Raw genomic sequence first — 18249 nt, forward strand, 5'->3', positions numbered from 1 at the left:
CTCCATTGAATCCTTTGATGTTGTATATTTTAATTATCTGAATATGTGATTTTTAAGTAAGGTTGCATTTTTATTGCTCAGCATATATGCAATGAAAATGTAAGGTTTTTTTTTCCTATTTCAGCATTGTAGTACGTGTGAAGTATTAAGATGAATGACTGTTTCTTATTTACATAAATTCGTGCTTGTGAAACAAAGATTGACATTAGAGCTTTCTAGATTTGATACACTTCAAAAATTTTCTTTAGAGGATATACAAAAATAACTAAACCACATATACAGAAACACATACACGCATTCCTGATATACAATTTGTTCTGCCTTTGATTTCCAAGTTCTCCTTCCTCTCAGGACTATCAGTTGGCTATCTTCTATCTCTCTGCTTTTGGCTTCTTTTTTCACTAAGGCTTTCACTTCCCTGCACTTGTTACCTCCTTCTGCCTCCTTTGCTGCAAACTCTGCTGCCTACAATTCTTTCTCCACTTTTTCAACTTTCTTGTTCTTTTTACTTCTTGAATTTCATTCAGAAAGTCCATACTTTAATAAAGGTAGCTAATCAAAGTGCTTCAGGTTGGCAAAGCAACCAGTCACTGTGGATGGGGTGTTATCTTTGAGTATTTGACTTTTGACTTTTTTGGCTGTGTTTGTTGCTCCTTACTATTAAAAAGGTTTTACCACTCAGAACAATGTTAGTTACTTGTGAACACCAGAAGGCTAGTCTCTGGATAAATGAGAATTGACTGTATTATTAAAGTAGTTATGATTTTGGTCAATGTAAAATTCATTTTTAATCATAATCTAAAGGTACTGAAGTGCTCTATTTTAAAAATTTTCATCTGTCTTCTACAAAGAATGAAAAAATAATAGAACAACAACTTCTTGTGGATCAACTGAGTGAAGAACTAACAAAACTTAACCCATCAGTGACTTCTTCAGCTAAAGAACATTGTGGAGATGGGCCAGATGCCAGGATCCCTGAAAGGAGACCATATACTGTACCATTTGATACTCATTTGGGGCATTATGTTTATATCCCATCAAGACAAGATTCCAGGAAGGTAAAGTCCAAACAATCTTTTCCTTATTTTGAGATTAAAAAAATTTTAGCCATGTGTAATATCACAGTGTATTTATATAGTCTCAGCAGATTTTTTTTTGTTTGATTTTATGGATTTTGTGTATACTTTTTCTTTTAAGCATACTTCTTTCTAATAAAAAAAACTAGTAAACAAGAGAATACACAGTTACATTTGGAGGGAATAGTTGGATGGAGATAATGTCTATACTTCATCAATGTGAAAAAGGTATCCTTTGCCATATTTTCAGACATGACCCAGTTTAATATCTACATGAATTTATTTCTTCCTTTAACCACACAAAGTTGAGATGTTAGAGGATATTTATTTCAACTTGTTTGGCCTGTCATCATTTTTGAAATAATATTTATATGCTATTCAGTCTTACCAAGTAGACATAATCAAGACAATATAAATATCAATATAAATTTTAGTTTGTGTGTGGTTGGTAAATATATACACGCACAGTTTTAAGAATTATCAAAGAATCTCTATTATGGAAAAGACTTAATTAGCAGATTCATGAGTTTTGGTTTAGCAGGTTCATGAATTCTGGTTTCTATTTCCTCATTTTATGAAGGGAAATGATTTGTTCGCATGAGATCCATCTGGTTGTTACAGTCAGAGGGATAAGAAATGAAAGGCAAGTGATATATGAGCAGTGCCATGGACTTTGCATCAGACAGCCTTGGGTGGTATGAATACTATAATAGCTCTGGACATTTGGTTTTCTTTGTAAAAAGAAATTTTAAAAGGAAATTACAATCCCAGAGAATGAAGTTGGACTCTGAACAAAAGGTTTTATTATTTGCTCCTTAAACAATTCCCAAACTCTCACAAGAGGAAACTAGATGCCTGCCAGTTATGGGATAAAATAGCCATGTCTAGTACGTAGTATTTGTTAGATCAGTACTTCTTGAGTTGGTTTTTCCTTAAAGAATTCCCCTCCTTCATACCTCATTGGGAGGCCACCTAAAAAGCTTTACGCCCATCTATCATGATGCTGATGTGACAGATGATCTAATTAGGTGACTGACAGCAGAAGCACAAAAATCAGATATAAGATGATTTTCAGAATCAGGTAGGATTTTTTAGGAGAGAATACATGATGGGGGCCTATTGTCAAGTGATTAAATCCTAAACACCGTGTGATACTCATATTCCACTATATGTTATAATTTTAACAGCTTATAATAGTTTATATTGATAAATGGACTGTCTCCTCTAAGATTTTATTGCCTTTTGTGAGAAGTCATCTTGAGGTTTGGTTACAGAGATGGTGCAAAGGAAATATTTTGTATTAGAAACCAGAACAAAGGTATAAAGGCAATTTCTAATTTATTGTTGTTGTTTTCCAAGGTCATTTTTTTTTGAGAATTTAAAGTGCATTTCCAATAGAAGAATGTTGTACTACAGAAAATTCCCAGGCTAGCCGTACAATTTTATTTGTCCTATGACATATATTAAATATTTTTCCTAGAGCCTTAATTCAGCTATACCTAACTACCATGTATAAGGAATAAGTATATACATTGTGGTATTTAAATTAGGAATATTGCCCTGGCAGAGGGAGTGGAGACGGCTCTGGGTTTCTTCCTGTGGTGGGATTTGGATTGGATGGGATGCAGACCTTTGGCGGCAGCACCACAGCTCTCCAGGTGTTCTGAACTGGGAAGATGGGGAAGAGGGCACATTTGTTGGGGTGTGTCTGTGCTGTGTTTAAGAGCTAGGATGTTTTCCATGCATTCTTTTGGTTTCATTTTTGAATACTGTTTTCTATAAGTGAAGATAGAAGAGTTGTCCAGAAGAGAAGGAGCTGTGTAGATTCTGAAAGAAGTATTTGTCTGTAAGGCACAACAGTATTGTTAAATTAATTTTGACCTTTGTTTGAGGGGAGCATTTTCCAGTGATTGGCTATTTTAAGAGTGCCAATCTAATAACCCCTTTAAAAGCACTTAGAGTAATAGGATAAAATTAGACTTTTAAAATATCACTTTTTTTGTTGTTGGGTGGGGGAATCACTTGCAAGGTCCACACAAGTCCGCCTATGTACTCTCTGGATCGAATATTTGCTGGATTTCGAACACGAAGTCAGATGCTGTTGGGTCACATAGAAGAACAAGATGAGGTCCTCCACTGCCAATTTTCTGATAACAGTGATGATGAAGAATCAGAAGGCCAAGAGAAATCTGAAACTAGGTATGTTAAATATACACTGATTTAATAAATATTTAGAATTATATGCTGCAATAAATACAGAAGTGTAGGTTTTTTCCATTGGAGTATATCTTTTATGTTTAATAGAAGAGTAGGTAACTTTTGCTAAATCTACTATCATCTAATGTGTTATGAAGATAGTATTTGAACACAAGTCATCAGTCTTATAACTGAAAAATAATTCTGCTTTTAGAGCTTTTGTAGTAATGAGATTCTAATTTTCAGAGGGTTTTTTTTTTTTTTGATTTCCTTATTCTGCTGCCACGTTGGCAACAAACATGACTTTTCTACTGGATTCAACATGGGTGGGGGGGCATCCTTTTATTTTGAGCAATATTAGTAACATTCTGTTTTTATATGTAATTAATAATTCTTTAACATTACTGTCACTTTTTGGGGAAACTAATTTGAGGGCAGATTAGAAAACACAAATAAGTTAACTTTCTGATTTTTTTTAAGATGTAGAAGTTGTTCATGGATTCAGAAGCCAGACTCTGTTTGTTCCCTTGTTGAATTGAGTGATACTCAGGATGAAACACCAAATTTGGAGAATGAAGGTACATAGATTTTCTTAAATAATGTAGACCTAATGGTTATAGGACACTTATCTTTTTCCTCAGTTGATTAGTTAAGAAACATCCAGGAATTCTCAAAGACCAGAACTTGGTACAAATGCTTTCCTAGTTGGTAGAATTTCTTTTATGTTCTCCATTTTACCTCTTTTACTCCTTAATAAAAAAAGATTTTCTATCAATTAATTATGGCTAGAGATATAGGCTAACTCCCTCAGAATAAGGATTTTTATATTCAGACCTGAATTGATATGCTTTGTATTCCTGATGATGTTAAAATACAGTATAAATAATTATACTAAGTGTCTACTCCTTCACTGGGACTTGTGCCTAACATCAATGATGTATTTGGCATTAGAGCCCAGTTAGTGTACTGGGTGTTGGTAATGTTTTAGTACACAACTGCTAAGAATTTTTATGCATCAATAACAACATCAAAAACATTTATGAGCCACGCATAGTAGCTCATGCCTGTAATCCCAGTGCTTTGAGAGGCTGAAATGGGAGAATTGCTTGAGGCTAGGAGTTTGAGGCCAGCCTGAGCAACATAGTGAGATTGTCTCTCTACAGAAAATTAGCTGAGCATGGTGATGTGTACCTACTCAGGAAGAAGGCTGAGGTGGGAGAATTGCTTGAGCCCAGGAGTTCAAGGCTGTAGTGAGCCGAGATCACACCACTGCACTCTAGTCTAGGCGACAGAGCAACACCCTGCCGCAAAAAAAAAAAAAAAAAAAAAAAAAAAAAAAAAAAAAAATCTACTACTACCCTATAGTTTTCACAACTTTTTTTTTTTTTTTTTTTTTTTTTTTTTTTTTTTTTTTTTTTAGACGAAGTCTCTCTCTGTCACCCAGGCTGGAGTGCAATGGTGCAGTGTCAGCTCACTGCAGCCTCCGCCTCCTAGGTTCAAGCGATTCTCCTGCCTCAGCCTCCCAAGTAGCTGGGACTACAGATGTGTGCCACCACACCTGGCTAATTTTTGTATTTTTAGTAGAGATGGGGGTCTCACTATGTTGGCCAGTCTGGTCTCGAACTTCTGACCTTGTGATCTGCACACCTTAGCCGCCCAAAGTGCTGGGATTACAGGTGTGAACCACTGTGTCCAGCCAGTAGTAGTAGATTTTGTTAACTCATCTCTCTTGGTCAATGCGTGGTTGACCCACAAAAAATAAGGGAATAGGGAATATAAATAATATAAGTGCTACACTTTGAAAATATAGAGCATCTCTTTAAGAACCTATACATGGATTTATGAGCCTAAAATTTAAGCATAACTAAAATAAATTTCAAAATGTGGAAATAATAAAGGTAAATGCTACTCAAGCAGCCATGCTTGAGCTGTTTGTTACTGCTCTGCAACCAGGAAAAAAAACTTACGTCAGAATGTAAATGAGCTTACACTAGTTCTTTCCTTGAGAAAGTCTGGCTATGAAAAAAATGTCAGCTGAACTAAAGCAGTGTGCTTAGTGATATAGTTGATTTACATTCTGGTGCAGGACAGTAACAAACAGTGCTAGACCACACTCTGAGTAGCCTGGTATAGTCTGCATTCTCCAATTACAATAAAAGTAGAAGTTGATAGGAAACAAATTCACCCCTCTATCCATCTGGAAATTTTACACCTATCTCAAATAACTCATGTTAAAGGCAATGAAAAACTGTGTGTCTGAACCTATGGGTTATTATGAAAGAATATATACATATATGTATTAATTTGTAAGAAAATAAAAACTCTTACCGTAAGCTGGAATGGTAGAGTCCCAATTGCTGTGTATGTTTTCCCCTTTTTCCTTCCCTTCCTTTTTGTCTCTTCCACTGCCACCTCTAAATTGCTTTTGAGTCTGCTTTTCTTTTTTTAACTCTACTTCTGTTGAATATTTTACCAGCAGATAGTTTTATTTCTCTATTTTTTTTAAAGGTTTAAAGATTGATTGTCTCCAGGAGAGTCAAGAATTGAATTTGCAAAAATTAAAGAATTCAGAACGCATACTTACTGAAGCTAAACAAAGAATGAGAGAACTTACAATTAACATCAAGATGAAGGAAGATCTGATTAAAGAATTAATAAAAACAGGTAATAGTATCTTGCGAACCAGCTTATATGAGAAAGAAAACTTCTAAAATTGCTTCTGATGTGGTAACAGTTACTTTAGTTTTTGAAGCTCAGGTCTATCTACTTAGCTTGGATTGGTGTAACAAGGTGAGTTTTTAGGCCAATATGTGGAGGTTAGTTATCAAAATAATTTTGTTCTTTTGGGATTTCACCTCTGAATTGTTCTAACCAGTGTGAACTCTGCATTGTGCTGAAATTCTGTGGCACTTAATGTGCCAGTTACAACATGTTTATTTTTTGAGACAGGGTCTCACTCTGTCACCTAGGCTGGAGTGCAATGGTGCAGTCATGACTCACTGCAGCCTTGACCTCTGGGGCTCAACCAATCCTCCTACCTCAGCCTCCCAAGTAGCTGGGACTACAGGCATGTGCCACCATGCCCAGTACGCACCTGTAGTTTTTATAAATTTTTTTTGCAGTGTATTAGAATTGATAAAATATAGTATAGATGTCCTGTTATTTTTGGTTGGCAGAAGCAGCTGCTCTTCAAGAGAAGTCTTCAGTGAGAGGGCATTCAAAAGTAAGCACTCACTGACGCTTTTGATAGTCACCATCTCTGAGGATTTTTAGGAAAGCTCCAAATTGCCCTTGGTTCTAATGAGCAAGAAAAGGGTCTTCTCTGTGTAAGCTCTGGTATCCTCTATTTTAAAACAACTACGTTGGGTATACCGGGCCACAAACACATGCTTGTTTAATGAGATCCATAGTAAGATAACCTTTCTGAAAGAAAGTCATTGATTCTAATGGGTAAATATCCTCAACTTCCACAGGCAGTACTCTGAAATCTTGGGAATGGAGAAACCATTCTAGATCAGCTCCTAGATACTCCTAAGAGGGGTCAACTGGTGTTTGATCCTGCCTGTGGGGAAGCAGCATGGTCAAACTCATTTAAACATCTGGGTAACTGGAGCTAGGATGATGCATAGTACATATGTCACTAGGAATGAGAAAGGAAAAAGCTTTGGGAAAGTAGCTAAGCAGAGGATGCTTCTTAAAAAATGTCAAAAAAAAAAAAAAAAAACCACAAAAAACTTAATGCCCTTAATGCTGTCTCACTGAAGACTTCTCTTGAATAGCAGCTACTTCTGCCAACGAATAATAACAGGACATCTGTACTATATTTTATCAATTCTAATACACAGCAAAAAAAATTTATAAAAACTACTAATGCGTACTGGGCATGGTGGCACATGCCTGTAGTCCCAGCTACTTGGAAGGCTGAGGTAGGAGGGTTGGTTGAGCCCCAGAGGTCAAGGCTGCAGTGAGTCATGATTGCACCACTGCACTCCAGCCTAGGTGACAGAGCAAGACCGTCTCAAAAAAATAAAATAAACATGTTGTAATTGGCACTGTATTTTTTTTAGTGGTTCATAAAATATTGGTGTGTTGAACAATTAATGAATAGTCCAAAATGATTTGTTAATATATAGTAGTTGTATTTTAAAGTTAGTCAAGTAATCGTAAATTAGAGTCAGAGGACAGTTCACACTGCATTTAGTTAAATAACTTTTATCAAAAAATGATGAGTATTTTTGGGTAGCAGTATAACCAGCTATATAAATAGTATAATAGGCTGGGCACAGTGGCTCACGCCTGTAATCCCAGCACTTTGGGAGGCTGAGGCGGGCAGATCATTTGAGGTCAGGAGTTCAAGACCAGCCTGGCCAACATGGTGAAACTGTCTCTACTAAAAATACAAAAATTAGCTGGGCATGGTGGTGTGTACCTGTAATCCCAGCTACTCAGGAGGCTATCGCAGGAGAATTGCTGGAACCCAGGAGGCGGAGGCGGCAGTGAGCTGACATTGTACCACTGCACTCTAGCCTGGGTGACAGAGCGAGACTCTGTCTAAATAAATAAATTGTATAATAAACTGTCTCTGGTGATTATTCATCCCCTGAGCTTTAGACTCCTGTTTTCTACTGCCACGAGTTTGCCAGTCTAGTTCAGGGACGGTTGCCTATTCAGAGCAAATCAAAACCAAGCTTTTAGGGTCACTAGCTGGACTTAGAATCAAAAGAGATATAGAAATATCTTTATTCTATTTTTTCTGTTCTATATATTAATAAGAAAAGAATTTAAAAGGAATTAATCTTGAATAAGTTCAGGTTAGTGAAAAAGGAGAGAGTTAGCTTTGGATGAAAAGATTCTTAAGAGACAACAAATCAAAGGTATTGTGGACCTTGTTTAGATCCTGATTTAAATAAACCAATTGTGAAACACATTTTGAGGCAATTGGGGAAGTCTGAATATGGACTGATTGGTATTAATATTGTTAGTGTGATAATGACTTTTTGGTTATGTCCATATTTTGTATGAATGCTGATTGCAGTATGTATAAGTAAAAAGAGGAATTTAACAAAATGAAGTATGTATAGGTGAGATGAGTGACATCTGGGATTGCTTTATAATATTTAAGCAAAGTACAACAAAAGGCATATTTGAAGCAACTGTGACAAAATCTTGATAACTTTTAAATCTGGGTGATGGGGGTTCATTTTATTATTTTTTTTGTTATATTTTAAAATTTTCATAATAATTTAAAAAAGGAATTCAAGCAGACAGATTATTGGTAGCAGGAGGCTGGAGTATACTAAGAGGACAAACAGTTACTCCATATATCCTTCTTAACTGAGTTTGATGCCAGCAAAGCTCAAATACAAATTCAGAGGACCAGAAATGTCACTCTAAAACGCCAAAGATTGAACCAGTGAGACTGACTGGCAGCAGATGGGAACAGTCATTAAGGAACTAATCATTAAGAGGCCTGATGGCAAGCTGTGTTTGATGCGGGTGGATGGGGACAACTGGGTTTTTAATGCTATGCCTTAAATAGTATCACTGACTGGCTGGATTTTAGAGTAGAGTATTTTTATGTTTTTGATGTTTAACTTCTTTTTACATAATTTATACTAATAATAATTATTATTATGGTTAAGGTAATGATGCCAAGTCTGTAAGCAAGCAGTATTCTTTGAAAGTAACAAAGCTAGAGCATGATGCAGAACAGGCAAAAGTCGAACTAACTGAAACACAAAAGCAGCTACAGGAGCTGGAAAACAAAGATCTTTCTGATGTTGCAATGAAGGTAAAATTACAGAAAGAGTTTCGTAAAAAGATGGATGCTGCAAAGCTGAGAGTTCAGGTAATTTAAAAAATGTAATTGAGAAAATTTATTTAAGCTTTCTTGCTTCTGAGGATTCTTGTACTGAGTTAGGAAAGAAGTGGGATTCAGTTTATACCAGCAAGAGAAACTGGGTGTCAACTTTTCTTTTGTAGTGTGCTGGTCAATTTACATATTTTACAATCTGAGTAATATATTTCTTAATTCAAGAAGTATATTCTTTCAATCATCATATCAAAAAACCACATGGTAAGAAATAAACATAACCACGAAATGGTGTTTTTTTCTGAAGGACAAAGGATTAAATAATGGTTAAATAATACAAATAAAACAGCTGGTACATATATGACACTTTGTAGACACTCAACAAATGGGAACTATTTCGAGATATGGTTTTCCCAAACCATAACTGATTGGCTTAAGAAAGGTTAATAACTTTGTGTACTGCAACTCATCCTTAACTTCCTAATACCTGGTTTTAGCTTTAACTTTAGAAATAGCTACAGTTAAAAATTCTATTCTATGAGAAGTATTCCATCACATAGAAATTTTGTATGATGAAGCCATTTCCAGGTGCTTTGGAGATAGTCACAGTGCTTTGTTAGTCTGATCATAATGAACTTTCTAGGAGGTGTCCTCTATTTCTTTATCTCTCATGGTCTACTGCTTTCTTTCATGTTATAGAAACATTTTTATATTTTTCCATTGTAGGTAGAGTTGTAATTAACCTATTCACAGCATTATTATTATTATTGAACTATGCCACAGTTATTTGCTTTCAGCAAAATAGATGTTTACAATATACCTTTGGTGTGCCCGGTATATTGTAATATACCAGTATATTCTGGTGTGACAGGCCAGAAAAGTCCCTCCTGGGGTTTCTAATGCCACCTCAAACATCTGGATATTTCCACTAAAAGTTGTTAGCTAAATAGCTTCTCAAGCCAACATCAAGTTAAAATAATATGACTTGAATGTTTGAACTGCTTAAAGGAGGACATAGGGTGGTTATCTATGTCACACCTTCCATTTTCCTTCAGAATAGTTATTTCCACTTTGGAATTCACCTTTCCATGCTTTGCTTCCTGCTGTATATCCTTTTCTGCTAAGAGTACTGATAAGGAAAGAAAATGAAAGGTGTAGAACTTTACCTCAAAAGAAACATCTGATACAGCAGAGGACAGAAACAAGACATAGTTTTAGAAATTTTGTACCTTTGACATATCCCTGCGCTACTCATGGGGATAAGGTTGATGAGGATGAGGAGGACAGTAGTTACCATTTGTTGAGGGCCTATACATACCAAATGGTTTATACGCATTATTTAATCCTTTGAAGTCGGCATTTTTAGCCATTTTACAAATGTGGAAACAAAGGTTTAGAAAGGTAAAATAACTCAGTCAGAGTCCCACAGTGGTGATGACAATACCGGTTTTCAGTTCTCTAACATACCATACTTTTTTTTTTGAGATGGAGGCTTGCTCTGTTGCCCAGGCTGGAGTGCAGTGGCTTGATCTCAGCTCACTGCAGTTGCCTCCTCCCAGGTTCAAATGATCCTCTTGCCTCAGGCTCTCAAATAGCTGGGATTACAGGTGCTTGCCACCACGCCCGCAGATTTTTGTATTTTTAGTAGAGACGCGGTTTCACCACATTGGCCAGGCTGGTCTCAAACTCCTGACCTCAAGTGATCCACCCATCTCGGCCTGAGAAAGTGCTGGGATTACGGGTGTGAGTCACCGCACCCAGCCATATCATGCTGATTTAAAATATTGAAATACTAGTATTTTTACTGGTATAAAACAGTTATTTCAATTTTTAAAACAAAACATTTTTAAATTAAAAACTTCTAAAACCTGTATTTTTAATGTCTTTAGGTATATGTAGAGCATTACATGCTGCATTAATAGTTTAATGCTGACAGATGCACTTTTGCGCAACTATGAAATAAGTGCAAAAGACAATGGGAACAGTATCTCACTCTAAGACTTTCAGGATGTACACTGATATTTTTAATATTATGTGAAAAAGACATTAAAATGCTGGTATTATAATTTTTGCTGCAGTATTGTAATTACTGTCAATTTTAAGTGGCAAAGCCAGTGTCCAAATTTAGGTACTGGAAACGGCAAAGGCCTGTGGCCTCCAGGCCAGTGGTACCCAAAGTAGTCCATCTGCAGATTGTTCTTGTTCTGTGATGAGATAAAGGTCAATCATTGCACAGCTTCCTTGATCAAAAAAGTCTCACATGAAAACATCAACCGAATCTAACAGTATGCTGAGGAGTGCAAATTGACAACAATGTCTGTGAACTAGCACTGGTCCACAGATCACATTTTGAGTAGCACTGCTCTAAGCAGCAGTGCCTCTTGGATACTTAGTTTAATTAAAACAAAACTTGCCCATGCTAACACTGTATTGCCAAAATAAAGGAAATAATTGTGGTCTGCATAATTTATGAATGACATCCCTTTACCTTTTTTATGCCACCTAATTGGTACTTAGTGCAATGCTAATCACATAATACAAGTTTAATATATGTTTGTTTGGTCAGGACTAAATTGTAACATAAGTATTTTATATTAGTGATGTGAACACTTTGAAAGTCTAATGCTATCTATATGTAATTTTAGTTAGATGAGAAGGAATTTAAGATAAATGTTAAAATAGTAATTATAATGGTTGGTCATTCTCAGGGAAGATATTATCAGCTCTGATCATCCTAACTCGGGGATTAACGATTTAGGCTATAGCTGTAGCTATAAAAACAAGAGCACAGTGGAATGCTATGCAGCCACCCGGAACAAATCCATATGAAAAGACCTCTGAGATAAGTAGGAAAAAAGGGAGACAGTAGTCTATATAGAATACATATGCAGCTATTTGCATGCATATGCATACATTTTTTTCTAGAAGAATAAGAAATTGATAATTTTGTGTTGGGAAGCAGGACAGGTAGATTGGGGTGTACGATAAGAGTGACTCTTAAAATATAAATTCAGTTTCATACTGTTTTAACTATTTTTTAAATTAAAATACTTATTAATGAAAAGCAAATCATCTGTTTCATTTTGTTTGTTGCCCACAGCAGGAAGTCTCATCATTCTTTATACTTTTACATATGTGATGCAAATTATGATGGTTTCCCTAATTGCAAAAATGGAAATGTATGATAGTAAGCAATTGTTTGTGAACCTGTGAAAAATAAATGAAAATCTAGGGAAAATTCCTTCTTTTACCATCAAATGAAAAGATTAAGTTTAGTTGAGGATTGTGAGAGATTCAGTTTTTCATTTTGAAATATTCCGTATGATCTCAGGTCTTACAGAAGAAGCAACAAGATAGTAAGAAACTGGCATCACTGTCAATCCAAAATGAGAAACGTGCTAATGAACTAGAGCAGAGTGTAGATCACATGAAGTATCAAAAGATACAGCTACAAAGAAAACTACGAGAAGAAAATGAAAAAAGGAAGCAACTGGATGCAGTAATTAAGCGGGACCAGCAAAAAATCAAAGTAATATTGTCATACATTCCTGCTAAGTATAATATGAAATGTTAAACGGCTCAGAGCTAACGAATCCATGGTCTTCATTCAATTGGCTTGTGAAGTATCTATCCTTGACCTGCCCTTCACTGCTGTCCTTATTCACTTTAAAGCTTTGTTCATCTACATAGTAAAACCTATTTATTGAATTCTGAGTACTGTCTTGAAGGCTTTGACTGCACAAAAGAAGGTACAATGATAATTTCTCTTAGTAGGATCCTAACTTTAATTGAAGCTGTCAAAAACATACATTTATAAAGCCAACTTTCTAAATAATACCTATCATTTGAATAGGATTTTCTGTCTTCAAAGTGCTTTGACATGCATTGTCCATGTGGCTACACAGAAAAAGTACCAGGTAAAGTGGTACCTTTTCATTCACAGTGAGCAGAAAAATGATCAGACCTGTATGCACAGCAGTTCTAGAATAGATTGGGCTGGGGAAGAACTTAGTGGTGTCAGCCTAGGCTCTTTGACCAGGCTATCATAGGTTCAAACCCTAGCTCACTCAGTTGCTGACTGAGAGATTTATTGAGAAAATAAATTTTCTCAAATTTCTCAAAAATTTTACCCTCTCTGAGTCAGTTTATTCTTATCTAAAATGGCCTTAATCCTACTTGTCCCACAGGGCTTTTTTGAAGAAGATGATGATGATCATAATAACAGACACTTATCTAGTACTATGTGTCAGGCTCTGTTCCATTGAAATATTAAGCTGAACCCAAGGCATGGGACATAATTGGAGATTTCCTAGATATTTTAAAAATTAAGATTTTATTTTATTTTATTTATTTATTTATTTATTTTGAGACGGAGTCTTGCACTGTCGCCCAGGCTGGAGTGCAGGGGCGCGATCTCGGCTCACTGCAAGCTCCGCCTCCCGGGTTCACGCCATTCTCCTGCCCCAGCCTCTCCGAGTAGCTGGGACTACAGGCGCCTGCCACCACGCCCAGCTAATTTTTTATATTTTTAGTAGAGACAGGGTTTCACCATGGTCTCGATCTCCTGACCGCGTGATCCGCCCGCTTCGGCCTCCCAAAGTGCCGGGATTACAAGCGTGAGCCACCGCGCCCGGCAAGATTTTATTTTTTTAGAGCCATTTTAGGTTCAGAGCAAAATTGAAAGGAAGGTACAGAGATACTCTATATACTCCCTGTCCCTGCACATGTTTAGCCTCTCCCATTATCAGTATGCCCCAGATTTCCTAGATTTTCGACAATGGATATAACCTATTTTCCAACCTTAAAAACAAAAATCACAGAATTCAGCAATGGAAGGGAACTTAAAGAGCATTTAAACCAAGTTACTCATTATTTATTATTAATTTTTAAGTTGTGGTAAAATATATATAACATAAAATTTACCATTTCAACTTTTTTCTTTCTTTTTTTTTTTTTTGAGATGGAGTTTCACTCTTGTTGCCCAGGCTGGAGTGCAATGGTGTGATCTCGGCTCAACACAACCTCCGCCTCCTGGGTTCAAGTGATTCTCCTGCCTCAGCCTCCTGAGTAGCTGGGATTACAGGCGGGCACCACCACGCCCGGCTAATTTTGTATTTGTAGTAGAGACGGGGTTTCTCCATGTTGGTCAGGCTGGTCTTGAACTCCCGACCTCAGGTGATCCGCCTGCCTCAGCCTCCCAAAGTGCTGGGATTACAGGTGTGAGCCACTGTGCCCAACCCATTTTAACTGTTTTTAAGTGTATAATTCAGTGGCATTAATTACATTCACAATCTTGTGCAACCATCACCACTATCTATTTCCAAAACATTTTCATCACTCCAGACAGACACTCTGTAATATTATGGAATAGCTCCTCATTTTCCCCTTCCCCCAGCTCTTGGTAATCTCTAATCTACTTTCTCTATGAATTTGCTTATTCTAGATACTTCATATAAGTAGAATTATATAATATTTTACCTTCTGTGTCAGCCTTATTTCATTTAGCATAATATTTTCAAGGTTTGTCTACACTGCAGCATGTACAAGAACTTCATTCCCTTTTATTGCAAATAATATTCCATTGTATGGATATGCCACAGTTTCTTTATCCATTCATCCATCAATGGACACTTGAGTTGTTTCTACCATTTGGCTATTGTGAATAATGCTGCAGTGAACACTGGCATACAAATAAGTCTCTGTTTTCAATTCCTTTGGGTATGTACCTAGGAGTAGAATTTCTGGGTTATATGGTAAATCTGTGCTTAGCTTTTTGAGAAACCACTGTTCTTCATAGCAGCAGCATCATTTTACATTTCCACCAGCAATGTGTGAATGTTCTAATTTCTCCACACTTTTGTCAACACCTGTTTCTTTCTTTTTTTTACTATAGTCATCCGAGTAGGTATGAAGTTGTATCTCTTTTTTTTTTTTTTTTTTTTTTCCTTTTTTGAGACAGAATCTCTCTCTGTTGCCCAGGCTGGACTGCAGTGGCATGATCTCGGCTCACTGCAAGCTCCGCCTCCCGGGTTCACGCCATTCTCCTGCCTCAGCCTCCCGAGTATCTGGGACTACAGGCACCCGCCACCATGCCCGGCTAATTTTTTGTATTTTTAGTAGAGATGGGTTTTCACTGTGTTAGCCAGGATGGATGAAGTTGTATCTCATTGTGGTTTTGGTTTGCATTTCCCTAATGACTAATGATGTTGAGCATCTTTTCATGTGCTTATTGGCTGTTCATAAATCTTCTTTGGAGAAATGTCTATTCAAGTTCTTTGTCCACATTTGAATTTGGCTCTTTGTCTTTGTTGTTGAGTTGTATGAGTTCTTTATATATTCTGACATTAAATTCTATCAGATACATGATTTCCAAATATTTTTTCCTATTCTGTAGGTTTTCTTTATACTTTGATAATATCCTTTGATATGCAAAAAATTTTTAGTTTTGTTGAAGTCCGATTTATCTATTTTTTTCTTTTGTTGCTTGTGCTTTTTGGTGTCATGTCTAAGAATCTATTGCCTAAATCCAAGGTCATGAAGATTTATGTTTTCTGCTAAGAGTTTTATGTTTTTTGCTTTTATATTTAGGTCATTGGTCCATTTGGGGTCAGTTTTTGTATATGGTGTGAAGTAGTGGTCCAGATTTATTCTTTTGCATGTGGAACTCCAGTTGTACCAGTACCATCTGTTGAAGAGACTGTTCTTTCCTCCATTGAATGGACTTGGCACCCTTATCAAAAATCAGTTGGAGTGGGAAATAGGGAAATGCTGATAGGGGAAACGGGGAGATGTTGGTCAAATGGTACAAAGTTGCAGTTATGTAGAATAAATAAGTCTAGAGACTTAGTGTACAGCATGATGACTATTGTATACTGGAAATTTGCTAAGAGAGTGGATTTCAGGTACTCTTACCACAAAAAAAAACCAAAATGCTAACTATGTGAAGAGATAAATATGTTAGCTTGACTATAGTAATCATTTCATTATGTATATCAAAACATCATGTTGTATACCTTACACATGTACAATTTTGTTTTTTTGAGGCAGGGTCTCACTCTGTCACCCAGGCTGAAGTGCGGTGGCATGATCATAGCCCACTGCAGTCTCCAATTCCTGGGCTCAAGTGATCCCCCTGCCTTAGCCTCCTAAGCAGCTGGGACTACAGATGCACACCACCACACCTGGCTAATTTTTTTTTCTACTTTTTATAGACAGTGTCTTGCTATATTTCCCAGGCTGGTCTTGAACTCCTGGCTTCAAGTGATCCTCTGGTCTTGGCCTCCCAAAGTATTGGGATTACAGGCCTGAGCCACCGTGCTTGGCCCCAATTTTTATTTTTAAAAAATCAACTGGCCATAGATACATGGTTACTAAACTTTCAGTTCTATTCCATAGGTCTATATGTCTATCCTCATGCTAGTATCACACTATTTTGATTACTGTAGGTTTGTAGTAAGTCTTGAAATCAGGAAGTAAGTCCTCCCACCTTGCTCTTCTTTTTCAAGATGATTTTGGCTATTCAGGGCCCCTACAATTTTCCATGTGAATTTGAGGATGGGCTTTTCCATTTCTGCAAAAAAGGCTATTGGAATTTTGATAAGGATTGTTGAATCTCTAGATTGCTCTGAGTAGTATTGACATCTTGACAATATTAAATTTTCTTATCCACGAGCATGGGAAGTCTTTCCATTTATTTAGGTCTTCATTAATTTCTTTCAGCAATGTCGTAATTTTTAGTGTACCAGTAGTATTTTACCTCTTTACTTAAACTTGTTCCTAGATATTCTTTTAGATGCTATTATAAGTGGAATTGCTTTTTAAATTTCCTTGACACTATAAGACAACCCAGTGAAGAGTATGAGTTTAATTGCAGCTATGGAAAAGTATTCTATACTCACCTAGGATGGAGTATAGAAGTTAAGAGGGCAAAAATCAGAGCCATGAGGAACTCCCATATTTAAAAGAACTGGTAATAATAATAATGATTCATAATAATGGTAATAATAATGATTCATAATAATGGTAATAATAATAATTATAGCAATAGTTAACATTTATTGAGATTTATATTCAAGCAATACTTTGCTAAGCGTGTATGTGTCATCTTTTATCCTTTTTTCTTATTTTCAACTTTTTTTTTCTTCTGGATTTGTCTTTAATTATCTTAGTTTTTTCATCCTAAAATTATCCTCCTTCAACCTTTTTCCCCTCCCTTTCTTACCTCCCCTTTGTAACCAAACTTCTTGGAAAAGTTGACTGCATTTGTTTCTGTTACTTCTACTTTCATTCGTTCTCTTATCCTGTCCAGCTGGCTTCTAGCTCTATCACCCACTTCACAGCTCTTGAGAAGTTCACTAGTGCTCTCTCTGTCACTAAAGTCCTTATCTTAATACTGTGCATCCAGCACAGTTCAGCACTCCCTCCGTCTTGAAGTATTTTCCCCTTGCCTTTGTGACATTATACTTTCCTTGTTTTTTCCTCTCTTCCTGATTGCTTGTTCTCTGTCTTGGCTAGCTCATCCTACTCCACCAGTCCTTTTAAATATGGGAGTTCCTCATGGCTCTGGTCTCTGCCCTCTTCTATACTCTATCCTAGGTGAGTATAGGGTACTTTTCCATGGCTGCAATTAAACTGAAAATTTCCAAATTAAATGCTTAATCCCAAGTCTGTTCTTTGAGCTCCAACCTCTTCCCTAGGTTGTCTTATAGATGAATTAATGATCTTCCTTACTTACCTTTCCATGATTCCCCACTCCCTGCTCCCTTCATGGGGGAAAAATGTAGTTCTCCAATGTGCCTTACATGATATATCAGTTGGGTGTGCTAGAAATTTAGGCATCATAATTGGTTCTTGCCTCTTTCTTATGCATATCCAATGAACCACTAAAGCCTTCAGAGTATATCTTTAAAACACCATGAATCTGTCCAATTTTCATTTCTGCTGCCAACAACTTAGTCTGTTTTGTTTTAGCCCTTCTTCCAATGTGAAGATCAGGCCAGCCTGTTCAGTGTTGTGGTCTTTGGTTTTTAACTCCTCATCTCTCATAGGCCATGGCTTAAACCAGCAAGACATAGCACTCTCTAAATCTATGCTTAGGGAAAAAAAAGACACTGTCTTCTTCAAAGAGTAGAAGTCTGCTGAAATGCAACTCTGCTTGTAACTCAA

General features: G+C 36.5%; 1 protein-coding gene across 7 annotated transcripts in view; it reads left to right on the forward strand.

Annotated features, from left to right (window-relative positions):
* Positions 1–18249, forward strand: part of KIF27 (kinesin family member 27) — a 95691-nt gene that overhangs the window by 31779 nt on the left and 45663 nt on the right. For all 7 annotated transcript variants that reach the window (XM_055272118.2, XM_055272119.2, XM_063636936.1 and 4 more), the window contains 6 exons: positions 852–1058; positions 3106–3275; positions 3753–3850; positions 5781–5936; positions 8915–9120; positions 12416–12613. In XM_055272118.2, coding sequence (XP_055128093.1) covers positions 852–1058; positions 3106–3275; positions 3753–3850; positions 5781–5936; positions 8915–9120; positions 12416–12613 — 1035 coding nt within the window. The remainder of the gene's footprint in view (positions 1–851; positions 1059–3105; positions 3276–3752; positions 3851–5780; positions 5937–8914; positions 9121–12415; positions 12614–18249) is intronic.

This window comes from Symphalangus syndactylus, chromosome 3 (genome assembly GCF_028878055.3).
Source record: "Symphalangus syndactylus isolate Jambi chromosome 3, NHGRI_mSymSyn1-v2.1_pri, whole genome shotgun sequence".
Classification (NCBI taxonomy): domain Eukaryota; kingdom Metazoa; phylum Chordata; class Mammalia; order Primates; family Hylobatidae; genus Symphalangus; species Symphalangus syndactylus.